The sequence below is a fragment of the Nesoenas mayeri genome, assembly GCF_963082525.1.
Source record: "Nesoenas mayeri genome assembly, chromosome: 7".
NCBI lineage: Eukaryota > Metazoa > Chordata > Aves > Columbiformes > Columbidae > Nesoenas > Nesoenas mayeri.
In genome coordinates, this window is record NC_137551.1 from 23308912 (window position 1) to 23327152 (window position 18241).

The window sequence follows — 18241 nt, forward strand, 5'->3', positions numbered from 1 at the left end:
TGCATATTTTACTTTCAACATTTTCTTCCAGCCCATTTGCTTACGTGGATCCCTTGCATTGTAACATGGCCTATTTGTACCTTGAACTACTCAAAGACTCCCTCAACGAGTATGCATATGCAGCAGAACTAGCTGGCTTGAACTATGATCTCCAAAATACCATCTATGGGATGTATGTAAGTACCCAAATCAAGGACGAGCTTAGAGCCTTAAAACTACTTCCACTCATCAACATTTTTCTATTGATTTGATGGAAGGACTTCTATTAAAAAAATGCGTCTAAGGCTGTTACTCCTTTTGATCTTGGTTATTAACCATCCTTTCTTTAATTTGAATTTTAAGTTGAATTTTGTTCAAAGTCTTCAACAATCTTTCCATTCATATTAAGCAAATTTTCTTCTTTATTTTTCTATCACTCATGAAATTAATTAGTTGTAAGATTTGTTCCTCCATTTAAAAAAAATAAAAAGGCAAAAAGCAACCATAATCCAAGCTTACATATTTATTTCAGTTTGTCAGATATCTACTGAAAACCTTCTGATTGGGGTAGAAGACCCACCTTTTCATGCTATTAAATAAATGGTACACTTCAGCTTTCCTATTCAAGAGCTACTGATCATGAGGCTGCATATACATACTCTTCAGTCATGTTTCTTCATCCATTACTTTGTCACTGCTCGAGGTATCAAAGCATCTCTTTTGTTTTTCTTTTTGTTAGTCGCTACATTTATGCTGATCCTCTCCATTGCAACATGACATACCTGTTTATCAGGTTATTGAAGGATGATTTAAAAGAGTATACATATGCAGCACGCCTCTCAGGTTTGAGCTATGGCATTGCATCAGGAATGAATGCAATACTTGTAAGTAAGAAAAAAACGCAGGAGGAAATGAAACAGCTTGGGAGTTGTTGAGCTTGGAGAAAACATTTGACTTCTGCATTTCTAAATGAGATGGTTAATGTTTTTTTCCTTGCATATATCTCATGAATTAAAGGCAAAGCAAACCAGTGTATTATAATCAGTGACTTGTTCAAGATTGCGGTGTCTTGTGAACATGTGTGCAGTGCAATTATTGCATTCTAGTTCAAAATTTTACTTGCTTGCATGGTCTCTTGAAACTACTCTTGCTGGTTTCTATATAAAAATATTAACTTTTCTGTTGAATGATCTCGACTTCATAGATTTTGTTATAATTCTCTAATTCTGCTTTAGTGAGCTGTGGATATGGATTGTGCATGTGTTCATTAGAATGCAATGCTGGATATTTATGGCTTTTCCTTAGGGTTTGTTTTTATTACATGTTTTATAATCTGTTTTAAAGTGCTGATAATACTTAATTAAATAGTTACATTATGATCAATTGTTACTTATTACATAGCTTCTCCTATGATACTTAGGATATTTTAATAGTCTGTCTTGAAGTATTAAAAGCTTTTACTAACCATAATTTTGTACCAAAATGTGTTTTGAAATTTCCTGTAAAAGTATTATTTTCCAAAGTATCTTAGCAAGAGAATATACTGTATATTGTCTTTACATTTTCTGTATGAAAGACAGTGCTGCAATTTCTTTTTTTTATCCAATGCAAATCTTATTTCCTGGGAGCATTTACTCAGCTTACTGCAAACATGGTTGTCTGTTCTCAGTTTCAAAGCTTGCTGACATTTCCATGGTCAGAGTTAGCTCCTTTTAAAAGAACAACGACATAAAAAGGGGGGGTGTGTCTGTGCCATTTTCTTCATTTGTAGTCAAAGTTTAGAAGTTTAGAGTTGTTTTAGATATTAGCTGTTTCTTGTAAGGTCTTCATATTCTTCTAATGCGAAGATTCTGTATTAAATCAGTTTATTCCATTTTGATATCTGGGAACTTCTAGTATTTTCTATGTTGTGAGAAATTTTATAGTCAATAGGTGTAATTGTACAGTGTTGATACTTTAAACAAGGAGAGATGCTACACTGAAAACAATTGCCCACGGTGATTGTTGAACAGTTTGGATTTTTAGGCTAATTTAGGATATCAGCCTGTGTCATAAACCCACTTAGGTGAGCTTTTTCTTCATATTCCTGGTCCAGGTATGTTTCAGCAACTAGCGAAGAAAAAATGCTTCCTGCTAGAAAGCAGGAGTTAGTTTTACACTTAGTAATTTTACCCTTAGTAATTAAATTGCACAAATCTAATTAAATTCCTGTTTCCAGATACCAAAAAATGAAGTTTCCCCCTGCAAAAAGGTCTTCTAATGCCATTTTTCACCAGACAAATTTTCTGTAGTTTGATGCAATCATATAGGCATTTTAAAGTTTCTGTGTTATTTTTTAAAATTATTAAGTTTATTTCATGTATACTTAAAGAAAAAAAAAGGTGCCCGATCAGATCAATATCTCATTACGACTGTAGACTTAACTACTTTGGTGTTTCAGCCCAGCGCCATCCTGGTGATAAATTGTGCTGCTGTCGACAGTGCCTGTTTTCTTGTTGTACTGCTCACTTCCACTTCAATAAGATATTTTTCTGAGCAACAAGATAAACATGGAATAAGGTGAAGAGTAAATCAGAGAGGATAACAATTCTGTGAATCTAGATTTTATTACTAAACTGAGAAATCTAGAGTAAAACCATTCCAGTACTCAGATGTAGAGTTTGCTGACTGGACTCAATACTTGTAGACGTTAAAAATCTGTATTCTGAGTACAATTTGTGTACATCAGCATGAAATTACATTAGTTTTCTGCTTTCATAACTCCTGGGCAAATAGTCAATATTTTATTTGTCAGTTGGTTATTTTTTGATGGCAAAGGGATTTTATTTCAGAATGAGTTAATGTTGAATTTAGAGTAAGTGTTGAAATGTGTATTGTTCATTGAATTATACAAGACTTAGTAATTGTTTTATTCTTTTATCTTCTATATTTAAAGCAAATTATGCACTTTTTCCATAGCTTTCTGTAAAAGGTTATAATGACAAGCAACATATCTTGCTCAAGAAGATCATTGAGAAAATGGCTACTTTTGAGATTGATGAAAAAAGATTTGAAATTATCAAGGAAGCGGTAAGATACAAGAGAAATGTACATTTTGGAGTAATTTAAAATTGCATGCATTGACTTTTAAATGAAATCTGAGTGCTGATTATCTATGGAAATACAGGGTGAAATTCTGCCTCATGAGACTGTGGGAGATTTTTTCTTTTGTCTTTTTTTTGTGGTCACGAGTTCCATGGAGTGTTTATATTACATTCTTCAGTTAAAAATAACTGGCCCTGGAATATCTCTCAGTCAGTCTTTTGTATGTTTGATCAAGAGATTGCAACTTGATTTGATAGTAGAAATCTAAGGGCAGGGGGAATCTTAACTTGCTATCCTGTTTTACAATTTGGAAAAGCCCCAATGGGATTTAGCCATAAAAGAAGGGAGAAAAGGATAAAGGGGGAACTGAAGTGTTGAGAAGATTTGCAGCGGTTCTCCTCCCCAGATGTGAAGACGAGCTCTGCTCCTGGGTCAGGGTTCTTTGGTGAAAAAGTAACCAGCTGGTTAAGTACATGTTGACTTCCAGAAGTCTGACTTCCTAAATTTAGTGACTGATCTACATAAATGGAATATAACTTTGACTATTTTTTTTTAGCTCCTGAAGTAAATGTATGAACGGTGATTACATTTGCTAAGCCAAACAAGATGCATGATTGTTCTTCAGGTGCTTTCTTTAGAGCAGGGCAGAGGTGAAAGAAAGGGAATGAGCAGATTAGGTATTGGCACTCATTGCAGTGAGCTGTGGAGGTGTCAGTGCACAAGGGTTAGACGGGTGTTGGGAACGGGCTGACTTGTGGCCCAGAAAGCTCGTGAAGAGTCTGCAGCAGATGAGAGCTGGGGCTGCAGGGCAGATCTCTCCATGCTTGCTGGTGGCAGATCTCTCCGTGCTTGCTGGGGTTTTACTTTAATCTTCTGCCGCTGGTGGTTTTTAAACAGGTGGCTGACCTAGGCAGACACTGGGGCCATCTTTAGTTCCCTAGTAGGAAACTCTAAGCAGGTAGACATAATACATGAGGTAGATTGGTTTTAACAGCACTTTATTTACGGCTTTGTGTACCTAAGATAAATTAATTGTCTGGAAAGTTTTAACTGGATGTGACAAACTTCAAGGTATTAAAAACCCAACCACAGGTCTGTGAATGATCTGTTTTGGGTAATTTTCTTTTAGTTTAAGATATTTTCCTGATTGTTTTCACAGTTTACTCAGACTTTGTCTCTATTATGCATGTTTTGTCATCTTACAGGCTTTTGTTATATAGACTTTTTGAGTATGTAAAATAAGGACAAAATACAAAAACTCAAATCCAGTGGGGGATGGCAGTTTTTCCCCTCGTATCTACATCTAGCAGATAAGGGAGATACCAGCATCTGGCTTCTGTTTGGAACAGATAGAAGGATTCATCCTCAGCAGCTTCATGCTGGCTGTTTCTCACTCACGTGCACTGAAATGGATTACTTTTCTCCTGTACTGGAAAATATTCCAGCTTGCCCAGACTCTTAATTTGCTTATTTTGTAAAGGTGCAGCTGGACTAGAAAGGAGTGTCCTTGGAGAAGTTTGCTGATTCTTCTCTCATACCTCCTGTCTCGAGGCAAAGAATTTCCCAGGTGCTCCTGTATTTTTCTAACCAAGTCAGCCCCATGAAGCAACTGGGAGAAAGACAGATTTTGTGTTAGTGATATTCCGCCACCCCGCCCCCAGACAGTCATCATAGAATGTGTATTTCCTGGGTAGAGCGACTTGATGCAAATGCTTATTTAGGTCTAAGTAAAATAATTAAATTTCCAGTCATTAATTTTATGGAGAAGTATGATTTTGCGCTCATTTCAACTATATTAATGGCTACTGCTTAATCCATAGGCTCAGAAGATCACATTATTACTAACGTAATTTAACACAATTTTTTAACAGGTCAAACAAGCAAGAGAGTGTTCTTGACATTTGAAATGCATCTTTTTGATGGTACACAAAGTTGAGATTACAAGGTTAATATTTTATGTTTAGAAATAGAGTTCTATAATTTGAACTTAATTATTTTGTTTTAGTACATGAGATCACTTAACAACTTCAGGGCTGAACAGCCTCACCAGCACGCAATGTATTATCTCCGACTCCTGATGACAGAAGTTGCTTGGACCAAAGATGAATTAAAAGAAGCTCTAGATGGTAACGTTCTGCCAGTTTTATACTTTATACTTTAAAATATTATTTTTAATGGAAAATGCCTTGTTACTAAACTAATGAAGGTACTGCTTTTGAACTGTGCCCATTGTTCAAGTGAAGCCCCTGCAGTGCCAGACCTGAGCTGGTGCTGATGGATCTCGATGCCTCTGTGCTTGTCCTCCAGTTTCTAGAAAGTATGGTAGTTCAGGCAAAAGGCTTCACATGGAGAAACTTGCAGACAAAAGTTCAGGCAAAACTTGAACGGCTTTGTGAGCATGAGTCTGAGTGTAGTGAATTCAGTGCTTAACCACCACTGCTACCATCATTTGGCTCTAGTTAGCATTCTGCAGACATTGCAGTGTATCTGCATTGTACTTCCCAGTGTGCATGCTGGTTCGTTTTTTCCATTTTCGGGGAATCCGAACTCCTGTTTCTGTAGATAACAAAGAACTCTAGATAGTAAAGAAAAAAATATATTATTTCTATAGATAATGATAATAAAGAATAAAGAACATTGTGAGTTTTAATAAAGAGCAGGCATTCCATTATATTTGGACTAAGAAGAAATTTCAAATGAGGAGATGTAATTGATTTTAGTAATAGCTGAAGAACTCTTCCCTACCTGTATCTTACTGTGTTACAACAAAAGGTTGTTACTGGGACAGTTTGAGAACTATTTTGTAGTATGTTATTGGAATACACAGCGGCATTATTTTCAGGAAGAGTATCTGGCTTTTGTATGTATTTGAGGGGGAGGATTCAGAACACGTATCCATAGTTACCAGAGTGACACATAGCGTAGTGTTTGAAGTCACGATGCTGAAAACTGCTTTATAAAGATAGACTCCATAGGTGCCCTGAGCTGGCTGCACCAGGCTGTGTGGGTTTTTTTCCTACAGGATTGCTCCAGGATATAAATATAAACGTTTAGTTGTATACTTTCTTGAATGATTGCCGGTGTCTCTGAGATTAGCAGTGGTGCCAGTGCTGCCTGTGAAGTCAATGACAAAACTAATGCTGATTTTCATGGCAGTTGGTTCAGCTATATGTAGGTCATTCCTTTTTTAATGACTACTGAATTTTGAAAACATAGGAGATTTTCTATTCCATGTGTAAGTTGTCTTAGTAAGATTAATGCGACTGTATTCATCATAAGAATGGCCAAAAATGGAATCCTGGAAAGGAGTACTGTCTACTTAGCATTGCTGGAGATCTGCTTGAAATACAGGGAGTTTATGCGTGATTTTTTTTTCCTCTCTCACACTTGATGTAACCCTAATCTTGTGCACTATTAATAAGCAATTCTAGAGGCAAAAATTAAGATTAGGATTATGCAACAATAAAAAGTTGATTTGGAATCAGGAGAAAATGTGGAAATTAATATTTTCATGGTGGTCAGTTATCTCTTTTAGAAGAGGTAAGGACTGATAAGCACCGCAGGGGTTTTTCTAATACAAATCACAGATCTGTTGAATGAGTAGAGTGTGACCAGCAGGTCAAGGGAGGTTATCCTCCCCCTCTTCTCTGCCCTGGGGAAGCTGCATCTGAGGTCCTGCATCCAGTTCTGGGCTCCCCGGTTTCAGGACAAGGAATTACTGGAGGGAGTCCAGCAGAGGGCTATGAAGATGATGAGGGGCCTGGAGCACCTTTCTTATGAGGAGAGACTCAGAGAACTGAGTCTGTTCAGTCTAGAGAAGGCTGAGAGGGGATTTCACAAATGTTTATAAATATCTCAATGGTGGGTGTCAAGAGGATGGGACCAGACTCCTTTCAGTGGTGCCCAATGATAGGATGAGGGCAACAGGCACAGACTGAAGCACAGGAGGTTCCGTCTGAACATGAGGAAAAACTTCTTTACTGTGGGGGTGCCAGAGCACTGGAACAGGCTGCCCAGAGAGGCTGTGGAGTCTCCTTCTCTGGAGACATTCAAAACCCGCCTGGACACATTCCTGTGCAGTCTGTTCTAGGTGAACCTACTTTAGCAGGTGTGTTGGACTAGATGATCTCCAGAGGTCCCTTCCAACCCTAACTGTTCTGTGTATGCATCCCCCACTGAATAACTGAGTGACCTCATAATCTTGAGTACATTTGCCTTTTTGAAACTTTTGTGAAATACACAAATATTGTTAGTTTTTATTTTAGTTGAGAAAATGACAAATTAAGAAATTAATGGATTTGGTGGTGTGGTATGCATGTTCTTATAGCGTCAGGGAATTAAGAGTGGAGATGTTGACTTTGTGATAAACACCCCATCCATTCAACCATCCTTTTCTTATTCCATTGATTCTATTTGTTAAACTATACTTTGTATTACATATGAAAACTACTTTGCCAAGACAGGCCAGCATAGAATGTGTGTGTGTATATATATACTCTGGGATACATTGCAAAAATATTTTTCTTGTGCATTGTTTGTTACAAAGGTGCTATCAAAACACCATATTTAAGCTGAGGTTCTTTTTTTTTTTGTCTAGATGATAAATGCACAATGTGTTTCTCCAGCATTATAAACTACATGCTGCTTGTTTAATAACTAAGGCTTTATCTTGGAACACCACCTGAGTGATTGCAGCTGTTTTCTCTGGAGAATGAATGTTTGTTCAACATGATTGGAAAGAAGGCCTTTTTCTTTTTTTTTTTTTTTTCTTTTTGGAATCTGGGTCAGATGTGTGTAAATTCTAAGCAGAACAAACTATATGATGAGTGCTGCTATTTAGACCTGGAAACTTTCCAGTGTTGCATTTTTAAAGAGAGTTTCACTTTTTCATGATGATGAGTTTCTCCTCTTCTAAGAAACACACCATATCTAATGATGAGTTAGGTACTTCTTAGTGTATAAATGTATGTAATTGGTTTAACTGTCTAAATATCTATTCCAGATGTCACTCTTCCCCGCCTCAAAGCCTTTATAGCTCAACTGTTGTCACGGTTACACATTGAAGCTCTTCTCCATGGCAATATAACAAAACAGGTTGGTGTGATACTTTCTTTAATAATACAATTTTTATCTCAAAGCAGCATAAAAATGGAAGACTAGTTTAATCTTTTCAGATCTGAAAACAGTTTTGCCAAAGGTGTTTTCATAATTTGACTTTGTACTTTTTCGTCTTATGGGAGTATCATGGTGTCATTTTTTTTCACTTTAGATTTATTAGGCTAAGTGCTGCCCTTGTGTTCCTCGCAGAAATTTAATAAAAAACAACTTATGATCTAAATATTTTAAAATTTATGTTGCATATCATTCCTGTAGTGTGATCAAGCTGAATAAGGAATGATGTACTGCAGATCCTGTGTTTCTATTTAAAAGGTTCAGGCTAACTAACCAAGATTTAAGAATCCAACATCCTTCCAAATGAAGTACTTTGTACAAAGCTAAACAAGGATGGTGGCCCATAAAAAAGAAGTGTCAGCTCTCGATTGTGTCGTCTTTGAAGTAAAAATCAGGAGACATTTGTTCTGTCTTCAGTTAGAATAATAACAGTTCATATTTGAATAAGAAATATAACAAACATATGAACATATGTACCAATAAAAAAACGTAGTGCTTTTCTTGTACATGTTTACTTTCTTTTTTTGGTGGGGTTCCTATAGTATTATTTCTGTGTTATACCAGCTCTTTGATACTTTACTAGCAGGAGATGTTACAAACACTGCTAATGACTGCTGTGAATGTTTGGAGAAGAAAGTTAACTACTAAGGAGGGGAAAACTAAAAGAATAAAGGAGCCAATAGTGCTGGATGCACAAAGTTTTCTCTTTCAAGGATGTCTAAAATATTTTTGGTTTATAGACTATTTTTCTTCTGGAGAATTGTAAAAAATAATCTCACTTTTTTTTCCGTCCTTATTTCTTACATATTTGTATATGAAAGTCAGTTCCTTCTGAAATTTATCTGAAGACCAGGTTTTTTAGATTTACATGATGATGCAGTGTTGAGGGTTTAGATTGCGGGGTGACAATAAAACCCTGGCAGATGTATTGTTAGCTCCCTCTCCCCCCCACTTCCCCCTTTTACCCCTCCGTCTCCCCCCTTCCCACTCAGGACAGGCGATCAGGAGGAAAAGAAGAACAGAGAGAAGAGAGTTGGAAAAAAATTAAAGATGTTTTACTAATGCTACTAATAAGAATAGAGAAAATAATACAAAATATACAAAACCAATCTTGAAAGTCTCAGCAACTGCAGAGCTGGCACCCGAAGTCCTGGGTTAGACTCTGCAGCCAACCGGAGCTGGATTCAGTCTGTCACTAGGCCTCAGTTCACAGGGACGACTAGCAAGGTCCTCTCCTAATGTCAGCCATGAGGAAAAGGAAAAAGGCAAAGGGAAAAAGGGGCAAGATCCTTGTGATCTCCCACTTTTATATGAAGTATTCACGTGAACGGAATGTTATACACAGTTGGTCAGTTTCTTGGTCACTTGTTTCTCGTCGCCTCTCTTGTGAGATGTCCATCCGTGCTTATCAATAAGTTTGCATTCCATTGCTATGTTTACCAAAACATGTGTCTGGTTCTCCGGGAAAATGCAGCTAATATGAAGGCTTTAGCTGACAGGCAAATTCACTAAAAGAGAAACTTGTTTTTAACAAAACCAGGACATGCAGTAATAGCAGAGAAATGTGTTCTTTAGTTGGCATAAATGGGTGGCTGTTGAAGAGTCCTACAGCTGAAGAACTGGGAAGGCCTGTACTGTTATGCCCATAGCTCTGTAATGTTTATAAATTATCTGCAAACCTCCCTAAATAGATGCAGATAGGAAAACTTCTCTGTCCTTCAGTGCCTGTGATGTGATCATCACTGACAAAACTCAGAAATCTTAATCTGGATCTAAGAAGTTTTTCTATCTCAAATTCAGTGAAAATTGACTTACTCTTGTGATACCTTTCAGCACTGAAAAATTTTTTAGTGAGTCAGTACTTTTGGAAGAATGAAGACCTACCGAGCTTAAAATTCCCACTTATTCTTGAATTAATTTCATTCTGATATTTGTTTTTTAACTGTTCTTTTATTTATTTGCGGCAAATGGATGAATAGTAAACTAATTGTGTTCAGAACATCTGCCTGAACAATCTTGTAAATATTTTGTCTTAATATGTTGGCTTGATTGGAAGAATGTGTATGATTTTTCTCTAACCTTTCAAACTGCTAGACCTGAATCTTTTTGTCTTTGATACTGGCTGGGGTTTTTGGGGGGGTATTGGAAGAGACATGTGGTTATTAAGTTTTCAGACCTTTTGCATGTTTGTGGTAAGATCACTTATAATTTTTATTATTTTAATCCATCAAATAAAAGAAAGTATCTGGACAATGAGTCCTAATGCTGCCAGCACATCAATAGAATGCATGCTTGAACTCAGCCATTAATTTGTTTTCTTAAAATCCTGTCTGATGAGGTGTGGTTTATTTTGCAAACTTACATTGTAGGTGTCTTGTTTTCAAACTTTGAAAGATGAGTACATCAAAGTGGTGAAAGGAAAGGAAAAAAAAAAAGCCCATTGAACTTTAATTTCAAAAGTGCTGGGGAGGAGGAGGAGGAGTTAAATGTGTAAACAACAAAAATAACAAAAATTAAAAAACAACAACAAAATACAAAATCCTCAACCCCTAAAGCCCCACTTCCTCTCATCTACTTAAATTCTCCTGTATTATTAAATTACAATATCCATACTTTCTGTTCTTGATTCTTTTTTCTTCTTTTCTCTTCTTTTCTTTCATGTCACCATGAATAATTGGAAAGTCTTACCCTGCTGTTAGGTACAGAGTAACTAACGATAGTTAAAAATCCTCTTATGTTTTCTCTTCCAGGCTGCGTTAGGAATTATGCAGATGGTTGAGGACACTCTCATTGAGCACGCTCATACAAAGCCGCTGCTTCCCAGTCAGCTGGTGAGATACAGAGAAGTGCAGCTTCCTGACAGTAAGTTACATGATTTCTTTACGGCTTTTAATGCACATTAAATTAAGAATCAGTTTGTTAATGGCATTTTAAAATGAATGTTACTCTGTTGCTAGGAGTTTGTTTCAAAATCAGACTTCCTTCAAATTATTTTAAACTTTAAAAATATAATTAGGGGATGGTTTTGTTAATAAAACTATACACTAATATATTATCTTTCTGGCATACTTGAAAATGTATTTGATTTCATTTTTGATCTGTGTATGTAAATTCAACTTCTCAGAAGTTTGAAATAGGTGATCTTTAAGGTCCCTTCAAACCCAGACCATTCTGTGATTTAACCCTAATTCACTCAGTATGATTTACGGAAATAAGAGCCATGTCCCACTCTGCTACGGATGGTACACACGTTTGCATAAGCACTATTCTTTGAGCACTTCTGAGTATTAATTGAACATTCAGTGAAGGATCATCTCATGACTCTTGCTTTTTGAGAAGAATAAAAGATTTTACACAAGTAACTTTGTTTTTTTCTAATATAAATTATTTTGCTGTCATAGTGTTTGTATATGATTTTAGTTCTATTGTGAAATACATATGTATATAAATATATAAGAAAGGAGCTTCACGGAATTGCTGGGAGTTATACAGGAATGATGACATATGTAGCTATACAGCCACAGCAAATTACCCATAACTGATCATCAGCCTGTGCAAACTGCCATATACCAAAGAAGCCATGGCTTTGAAATGCTGAAGTATTTTTAATGTTCATAAATGTTTCTGACAAATAGTCCTTAGAAACTATTTATACACTACAGGCAATGCAGAATTCTACTCCAGTTCCAAAAATATTTGCTTGAGGAGAAACAGCCAGTTTCAGTTTGCTTGCTGATATGCTCAAGCTATGACATTTCGATGTGTTAAAATAATCTTTTCTTTACTCGTTTCATGAAAAGTACGCTGTTAGTGGAAATTCTGCTTTAACAGTCGTGAGCCATTTATTATAATTCCATTCCACAACTGATGGACCATAGTCTTTTTAATTGTGGACAATAAGAATGTACATTTTTATGAACTCGAATGTTTTAACTTTGCCTTTTAGGAGGTTGGTTTGTATATCAACAGAGAAATGAAGTTCATAACAATTGTGGCATTGAAATATATTACCAGACAGACATGCAGAGCACTTCTGAGAACATGTTTTTGGAACTTTTTTGTCAAATTATCTCGGAACCCTGCTTCAATACTCTGCGCACCAAGGAACAATTAGGTACGTTTTCCCATAGTATACACACTCACACACTCACACACTTACATGGGAGATGGTGAGACATTCTTTCCTTGCTTAGTGAATGCCATTTAGAGTGCAGTTGGTAAATGTAAATAATTTTAACTGTTGGTGACTCAAAGGAATATTACTGTGCACATGCTCTAAATTGAGAAGCAAGCATAGTTTTTAAGAAAATTCTGAAATATCTGAAACCAACTCTAGCTTTAAAGAAGTTTGATAACTGTACAGAAATTTCATATCTAGCGTAAGGAGATTAGATCAGTTTCCGAGATTTTTAGATCCTCTGAAAGAATCAGTAGGAGTTTGGTCTTTTGTGCTTGTGATCCTACTTCTGGGTGCGCTTGATGATTCACAAGCCCTAGCTTAGGAATACTGCTGCATGGGGAATGGTAAGCTGCCATGTTGGTGAAGACCTAAATACATTTCAGGCTTTTTTAGAGTATAGCTGTTCGCCAGTAAGCACAAATAATTGTTACCTGAACCAGTAAGCCTGAGGGCTGGTAAAATTACTCCAAACAGGATGACAGGGAGAGACAGAGACTTTATGTGATGGTTTGCATGATTGAAGCACTGGTGAGAAGAAGTTTTCCCAAAGGTGAGAGGCAGGGACATGTCTCAGTGTGATGACTGTCAACTACCCGGCAGACCAGGCAAGATTAGACTTCTTATGAGCAACTAGCAGAATCAGCCATAGCATTTCGAACAAAGGGATTTTAATTATCTAGATAATGTTGAAAATAGGGCAGGACACAGGTTATTTAGCAGGCTTTTGGAATGTGCTGGTGGCAGGTTTTGTATAGAAACTGGAGGTAACAGATGAAGAGGAGGGGGAGAGCCAGTGAGGAAGAACTCTGCGTGTCCAGCACTGTGTAACTGCTATAAACAGGCGAAGTAGTAACAAGAACTCATTAAATAAATACTTAATGGTACAAGAAAGAGGAAAAGTTGTCAGTGGTGGGGGAAAAAAAAGTCATTATGTTTTAGGATGGCTTTGTTAGTTTTCACTTGAAATATCAAGTATGACCAGATGATTTCCAAAATAAGTACCAGCGATCAAAGTCCAAGGCTTACCTTTGAACAGAAGAATAACAGATTAAAGGCTGTTCGGGCAAATTAGAAGCTTTTAAAGAGTTCAGGCATGATGAACTCTATGTTACATTAAAAAAAAAAACCAACCAAAATTATGCAATCCTGGAATTAGAAATCTTTTAACTGAGAATTTGTGGATGATAGATGAGATACTGGAAAAATAAACATGGGTAAATGCCGTATCTTTCCTTAAAAAAGGAAAGAGAAGAGCAGGGAAATTACAGATCAGTCAGCTTAATTCTGGTTCCTGGAAAATATGGAATAAGTTATTAGACCAGTTCTAAATCCATAGAAGATAACTGAGGGACTGTCACTGGACAAACTCAGGTCAAACTAAGCTTATTTTTTAATACAGAGTTTGGCTGTACAGATGGAAGTGGTGATGTCATATGTCTCTTCTTGGTAGTACAAAAGGCACGTAAAATTCTCAAGCAAGCTAGAGCACCTAGGTGGAAGTGCTACACAAGGCCATCTGGAAAGTCAGGACTGAAGAACAGCTCATGAGAAAAATGGTGTTATGCAGAGCTCTGTTGTGATCCAGTGCTGTTTAGTATTTTCATCCAAACTCTGGATGATAGAAGAGTGCATATACTAAACCTTCAGATAATGCTAAGCTGGGAGAGGCTGCAAGTGTGTGGGAAGATAGAATTCAAAATTAGTTTGACATTTTGGAAACAGGACTTGAAGGAAGATCCGACGCAATTTGGTAGCAACAGTTTGGCAGGAAATAATCAGTGGCACAGATACAAGGTAGGAAGCAACTGGCGAGGCAGCAGTTTTGTAGAAAACATTCTACAGGTTACAGTGGATCAGAAGTAGAACATAATTCAGCAGTGTCACGCCGCTGTGTAAAACGCTGGGATGCATAATTGGGAGCTTACAGGATTCACACAGAAAATACTGGTGTATTGTTCAGGTATGGACATGAGCATGAGAAGCGACATGAGCATCAAGGAACGATTAGAGAACTATGAAACAGCATTTAAAAGACTGAACTGTGACAAATTAGTTATCAAAAAAGGGAAGAAGACTGAAAAAAGGCTTGAGTGTTCAGATAAGTAAAATGCTGCAACAAAAAGGAAGGGAATAATATTTTCTTTGTATCTAATTGATAAGAAATAGTGGTCTTACATTGCAGCAAAGATAATTCAGATTAGACATTATGAAAAAATGATAATAAGTTGCTAAAGTTGAGTCTCCTGAAGCACTAGAGTACAGCTTAATTCCTGGTTACCTAATCCTGATGACAGAATTCCTTTTGTTCTGTCCTAGTGTTCCTCATCTCCTCCTCACCCTCCCCGAACTGATATTTATCTCAGTAAAATAAAGGTGTTTCCAAAAAATACAGTGGCATATTTTTAAAACCTGCATATTTCATTTATAACACAGAATTAAGCTTAGCATAAAATTGCATTCCTGTAAAACATACTGTGTTTGGCAAATTTAATGCTGGAACAAGGAATTTCTTTTAATTTGTTTTAATTTGTTTTGCCCAGGTTACATTGTGTTCAGTGGTCCACGTCGGGCAAATGGCATACAAGGACTGCGATTTATTATCCAGTCTGAAAAGCCACCACACTATCTAGAAAGCAGAGTTGAAGCATTCTTAAAAACTATGGAGAAATGCATAGAAGATATGACAGAAGAGGCCTTCCAAAAACATATCCAAGCTTTAGCAATTCGTCGTCTAGACAAACCAAAGAAGCTGTCTGCAGAATGTGCTAAATATTGGGGAGAAATCATTTCCCAGCAGTATAACTTTGACAGAGGTAAGACAAATTATAATTCCTTTAAAACCGAATGCTTATACTAGTTTGGCTACACTTGTGACTCTTGAGTGTGATATTCATTTGGGAATGACTTAAACTTTTACATAGTCTGTGCATAATTTAATATATTTTTTGTGATTTGTGTCTGTAAGTTGTATTTTTTCCTTCTGCCCTGAGAAAACACCTCATTTGTGCAGCCTGTGCTCTCAGTGCTGTGGGAGCTGTTGGAGGATAAGCGTGTTCCTGATGTTCGCTGTATGCTGGGCGGTGTGAAAGCTTCACTGACCTCAGGGACACTTAGAGTAGGTCAAGGATTGGAAGTGGTTTGAATGCAAATGTTGATGTCGCAGGAGATCAAATTTATTTCGGTGGTGGTCAAACATGTGTGTTACATACGTGCCTGCTACTTGACTGAGACGCATTCAGACACACTTGACACTTCTGCGGGTGCACACATTTGTATCAACCCTATTCCTCTTCCCATTGCACAGCTCCTCTGAAGGAGCCATGGCAGTGGCAACAGCAGGGATCTTGACCAACATGTGACCTGTCTCTGCTTAGAGTAGGCTTGAAGGAACATGAATTCTGGGTTTTTTTGTTTCATCCATGGTACTTTGAAGATTAGAAGCTTGTAGAAGACCAATTGAGATCAAACATCTGGTGTTATTACTGAAAATGGACGGACAGTTATTTACATTGTGGTCCTACATAGTATTTAAGTTGTATTTTTCCCTTTTTCATCATTGTTTGGAGATTTTTAGTCCAAATTCTGAGGTATATTAATAATATAGTTTCTGACATTAAAAATAAAGTTTTAGGTACAGATCAGCTTTTCACATTTTCATGTCTCAACTCTTATTCACAGCTATAATTTCCCATCTTCCATGCATAATGTGCTTCCTACAGAAAACTCATTCTGCATCCTGTGAGTTCTCTTCTGCTTTACACACACAATGCTGGCCTTCCATGGTAGCAAAGATAGTCTTTTTGGTCGACAATGACTAACTGTGAATGGTTTAAATAATGAAGCACTTTGAATTGTCATCTAGCTTGGTCTTGAGAGAGAATGAGAACTACTGCCAAGGTTTCATGCCTGAGTATAAAGAGTGATGTGGAAACTTATCCCCTCATGTACTCTTTTTTGTGTCTGAAACAGTTTAGTTTTTCTCTGACTTGTGTTTCTGTTTTTACCGTACTTGGATCTGTATTATCTCCCTGGAATTTCTTACTGCTAGCTGTAGCCGTGACTTTCATATCTAAATCCCACTCAATTTGTTGTTTCCCTTGACTTTTCTATCTTTAATTCCCTTCTACCCACTAGTAATTTTATTTCATTAATGATTCTAATATGACTAGAATTCTCAAAATCAGAAATTCATATTCCAGCCTTAAGAAGTGAAAGGGTTTTTTCTTCAGGTTTTTACATTGTTATTATTACTTTTACTGTTTTACTTCATTTAAAATTTTTCTTCCAAATGTCATCTAGTCTTTCAAACTGCGTTTTATTGATTCTTTTTTATTTCATCCATGTAGAACTTCATATTAATTACTTACAGCCTGACTCACAGGCTTGTTAGCTGCACATTTGTTCTCTTGCACGTATTTCTTGTTTGATCTTCCTGCTAACCCTAAGAAAAGCAAGCATGTCTACAACACAAAACAGTCCCACTTGGGCAGCAGTGATACCACATGATTAATTCATTACAGCTCGATTCATATGAAGTGATGTAGCTACTGAGACACATTGTTCCCAGCTATATTAAAGGTGATTATTCCTGAACCGGTGCCAGGTAGCCACCATTCCTCACATTTATTTAAAAGTACATCCTGCCAAAGTGCATCCTACCATCCTGTTCTCTTCACTGTGAATGAAAGCCATCTATAATCAGTCTTCATTAGAAATGTGTAATATTGAATTGAAGATAATATACAGAAGCAGGCATATCTGTCTTAGCTACTGAATAACAGACAGTGCAATCGGTATTCTTCAAACATGCATTTTTTTGTAAGTAAAATCAAATGAAGTGTAAATTTCTGCCAAGTTTCCAGTGGCAATTTTAATGAGGCAAGTACTAGCTTGAAAGTTAAGAATGAAAATCATATTTGCAGTCAATTACAGCACCTGAATTTGAAAGAAAAATACTTTGAATAAGTAGTGTGCTAATAACCAGCTATGATTTGCAGACTTGTTCTAATTTGTACTGTTGTTGTGCAGATAACATTGAAGTGGCTTATCTGAAGACCCTAACCAAGGACGATATTATACAGTTCTACAAGGTAAGTTAGTCATGTACTTAAAATGTAACTTGGAAGGAGATGTAGATGTAACTTGGAAAGAGATGTAGATATAACTGGATGTTATTTGTGTGAACGATGAAAGCATACACCTGTTTCAGGTAGATGATATTATTAAGGTATCTGCATTAATTGTAACTGTGTTTCCTGAATCTTAATTAGTTTAATGACAGCTAGCATACTGTAAACATTGTGGAAAAGGATTGTGGGGGGTTTCTGTGGTTTGGTTTGGTGGTGGTTTTCTTTGTTTATTTTGTGGGTGGTGGATTTTTGCTGTTTGTGTGTGGTTCTGGTTTTGTTTTGTTTTGGTTTTTTACCATCTTTTATTCTTTTCTTGTCTCGTTTATCCTTTCTTTATGAATAAAATTGTGCTGGTTTATGACTGAGCTTGGCCAAAATTGTATATTTGTTCTTTTATATTTTTCTTCAACCAGTAAATGATTCCATTCATTTTGTGTGCATGAATTGTGAATGAAACAGGTATTTTTAAAGCTTTATTCACCGTAAATCAGCACCTTTTTTTTCTATCTTCTCATAGTTAGGCAGAACAAAGGAACAGCATAATGATGCAGTAATTGTACATTTCAACCCAGCATGAAGTTGCTAGATAGTATTTCAGTTGCTTATATTAGATATCTAGGGAGGTATCCTTCCCCCCTCCCCCCAAACAAGTTGGGCCTCATTCTTTCTTTTTTTAAAATTTCATAGACAATAATAA

The 18241-nt window shown here is 36.6% G+C and overlaps 1 protein-coding gene across 12 annotated transcripts in view; it reads left to right on the plus strand.

Annotated features, from left to right (window-relative positions):
- The window catches only part of IDE (insulin degrading enzyme), a 99717-nt gene that overhangs the window by 42724 nt on the left and 38752 nt on the right, over positions 1 to 18241 (plus strand). For 10 of the 12 annotated variants that reach the window (XM_080347570.1, XM_080347579.1, XM_080347576.1 and 7 more), the window contains 8 exons: positions 32 to 176; positions 2938 to 3048; positions 5069 to 5189; positions 8066 to 8157; positions 10986 to 11097; positions 12182 to 12349; positions 14956 to 15228; positions 17444 to 17505. In XM_080347570.1, coding sequence (XP_080203696.1) covers positions 32 to 176; positions 2938 to 3048; positions 5069 to 5189; positions 8066 to 8157; positions 10986 to 11097; positions 12182 to 12349; positions 14956 to 15228; positions 17444 to 17505 — 1084 coding nt within the window. Of the gene's footprint in view, positions 1 to 31; positions 177 to 718; positions 864 to 2937; positions 3049 to 5068; positions 5190 to 8065; positions 8158 to 10985; positions 11098 to 12181; positions 12350 to 14955; positions 15229 to 17443; positions 17506 to 18241 lie in introns of all 12 variants that reach the window. The other 2 variants (XM_080347580.1, XM_080347578.1) reach the window with 1 other exon arrangement.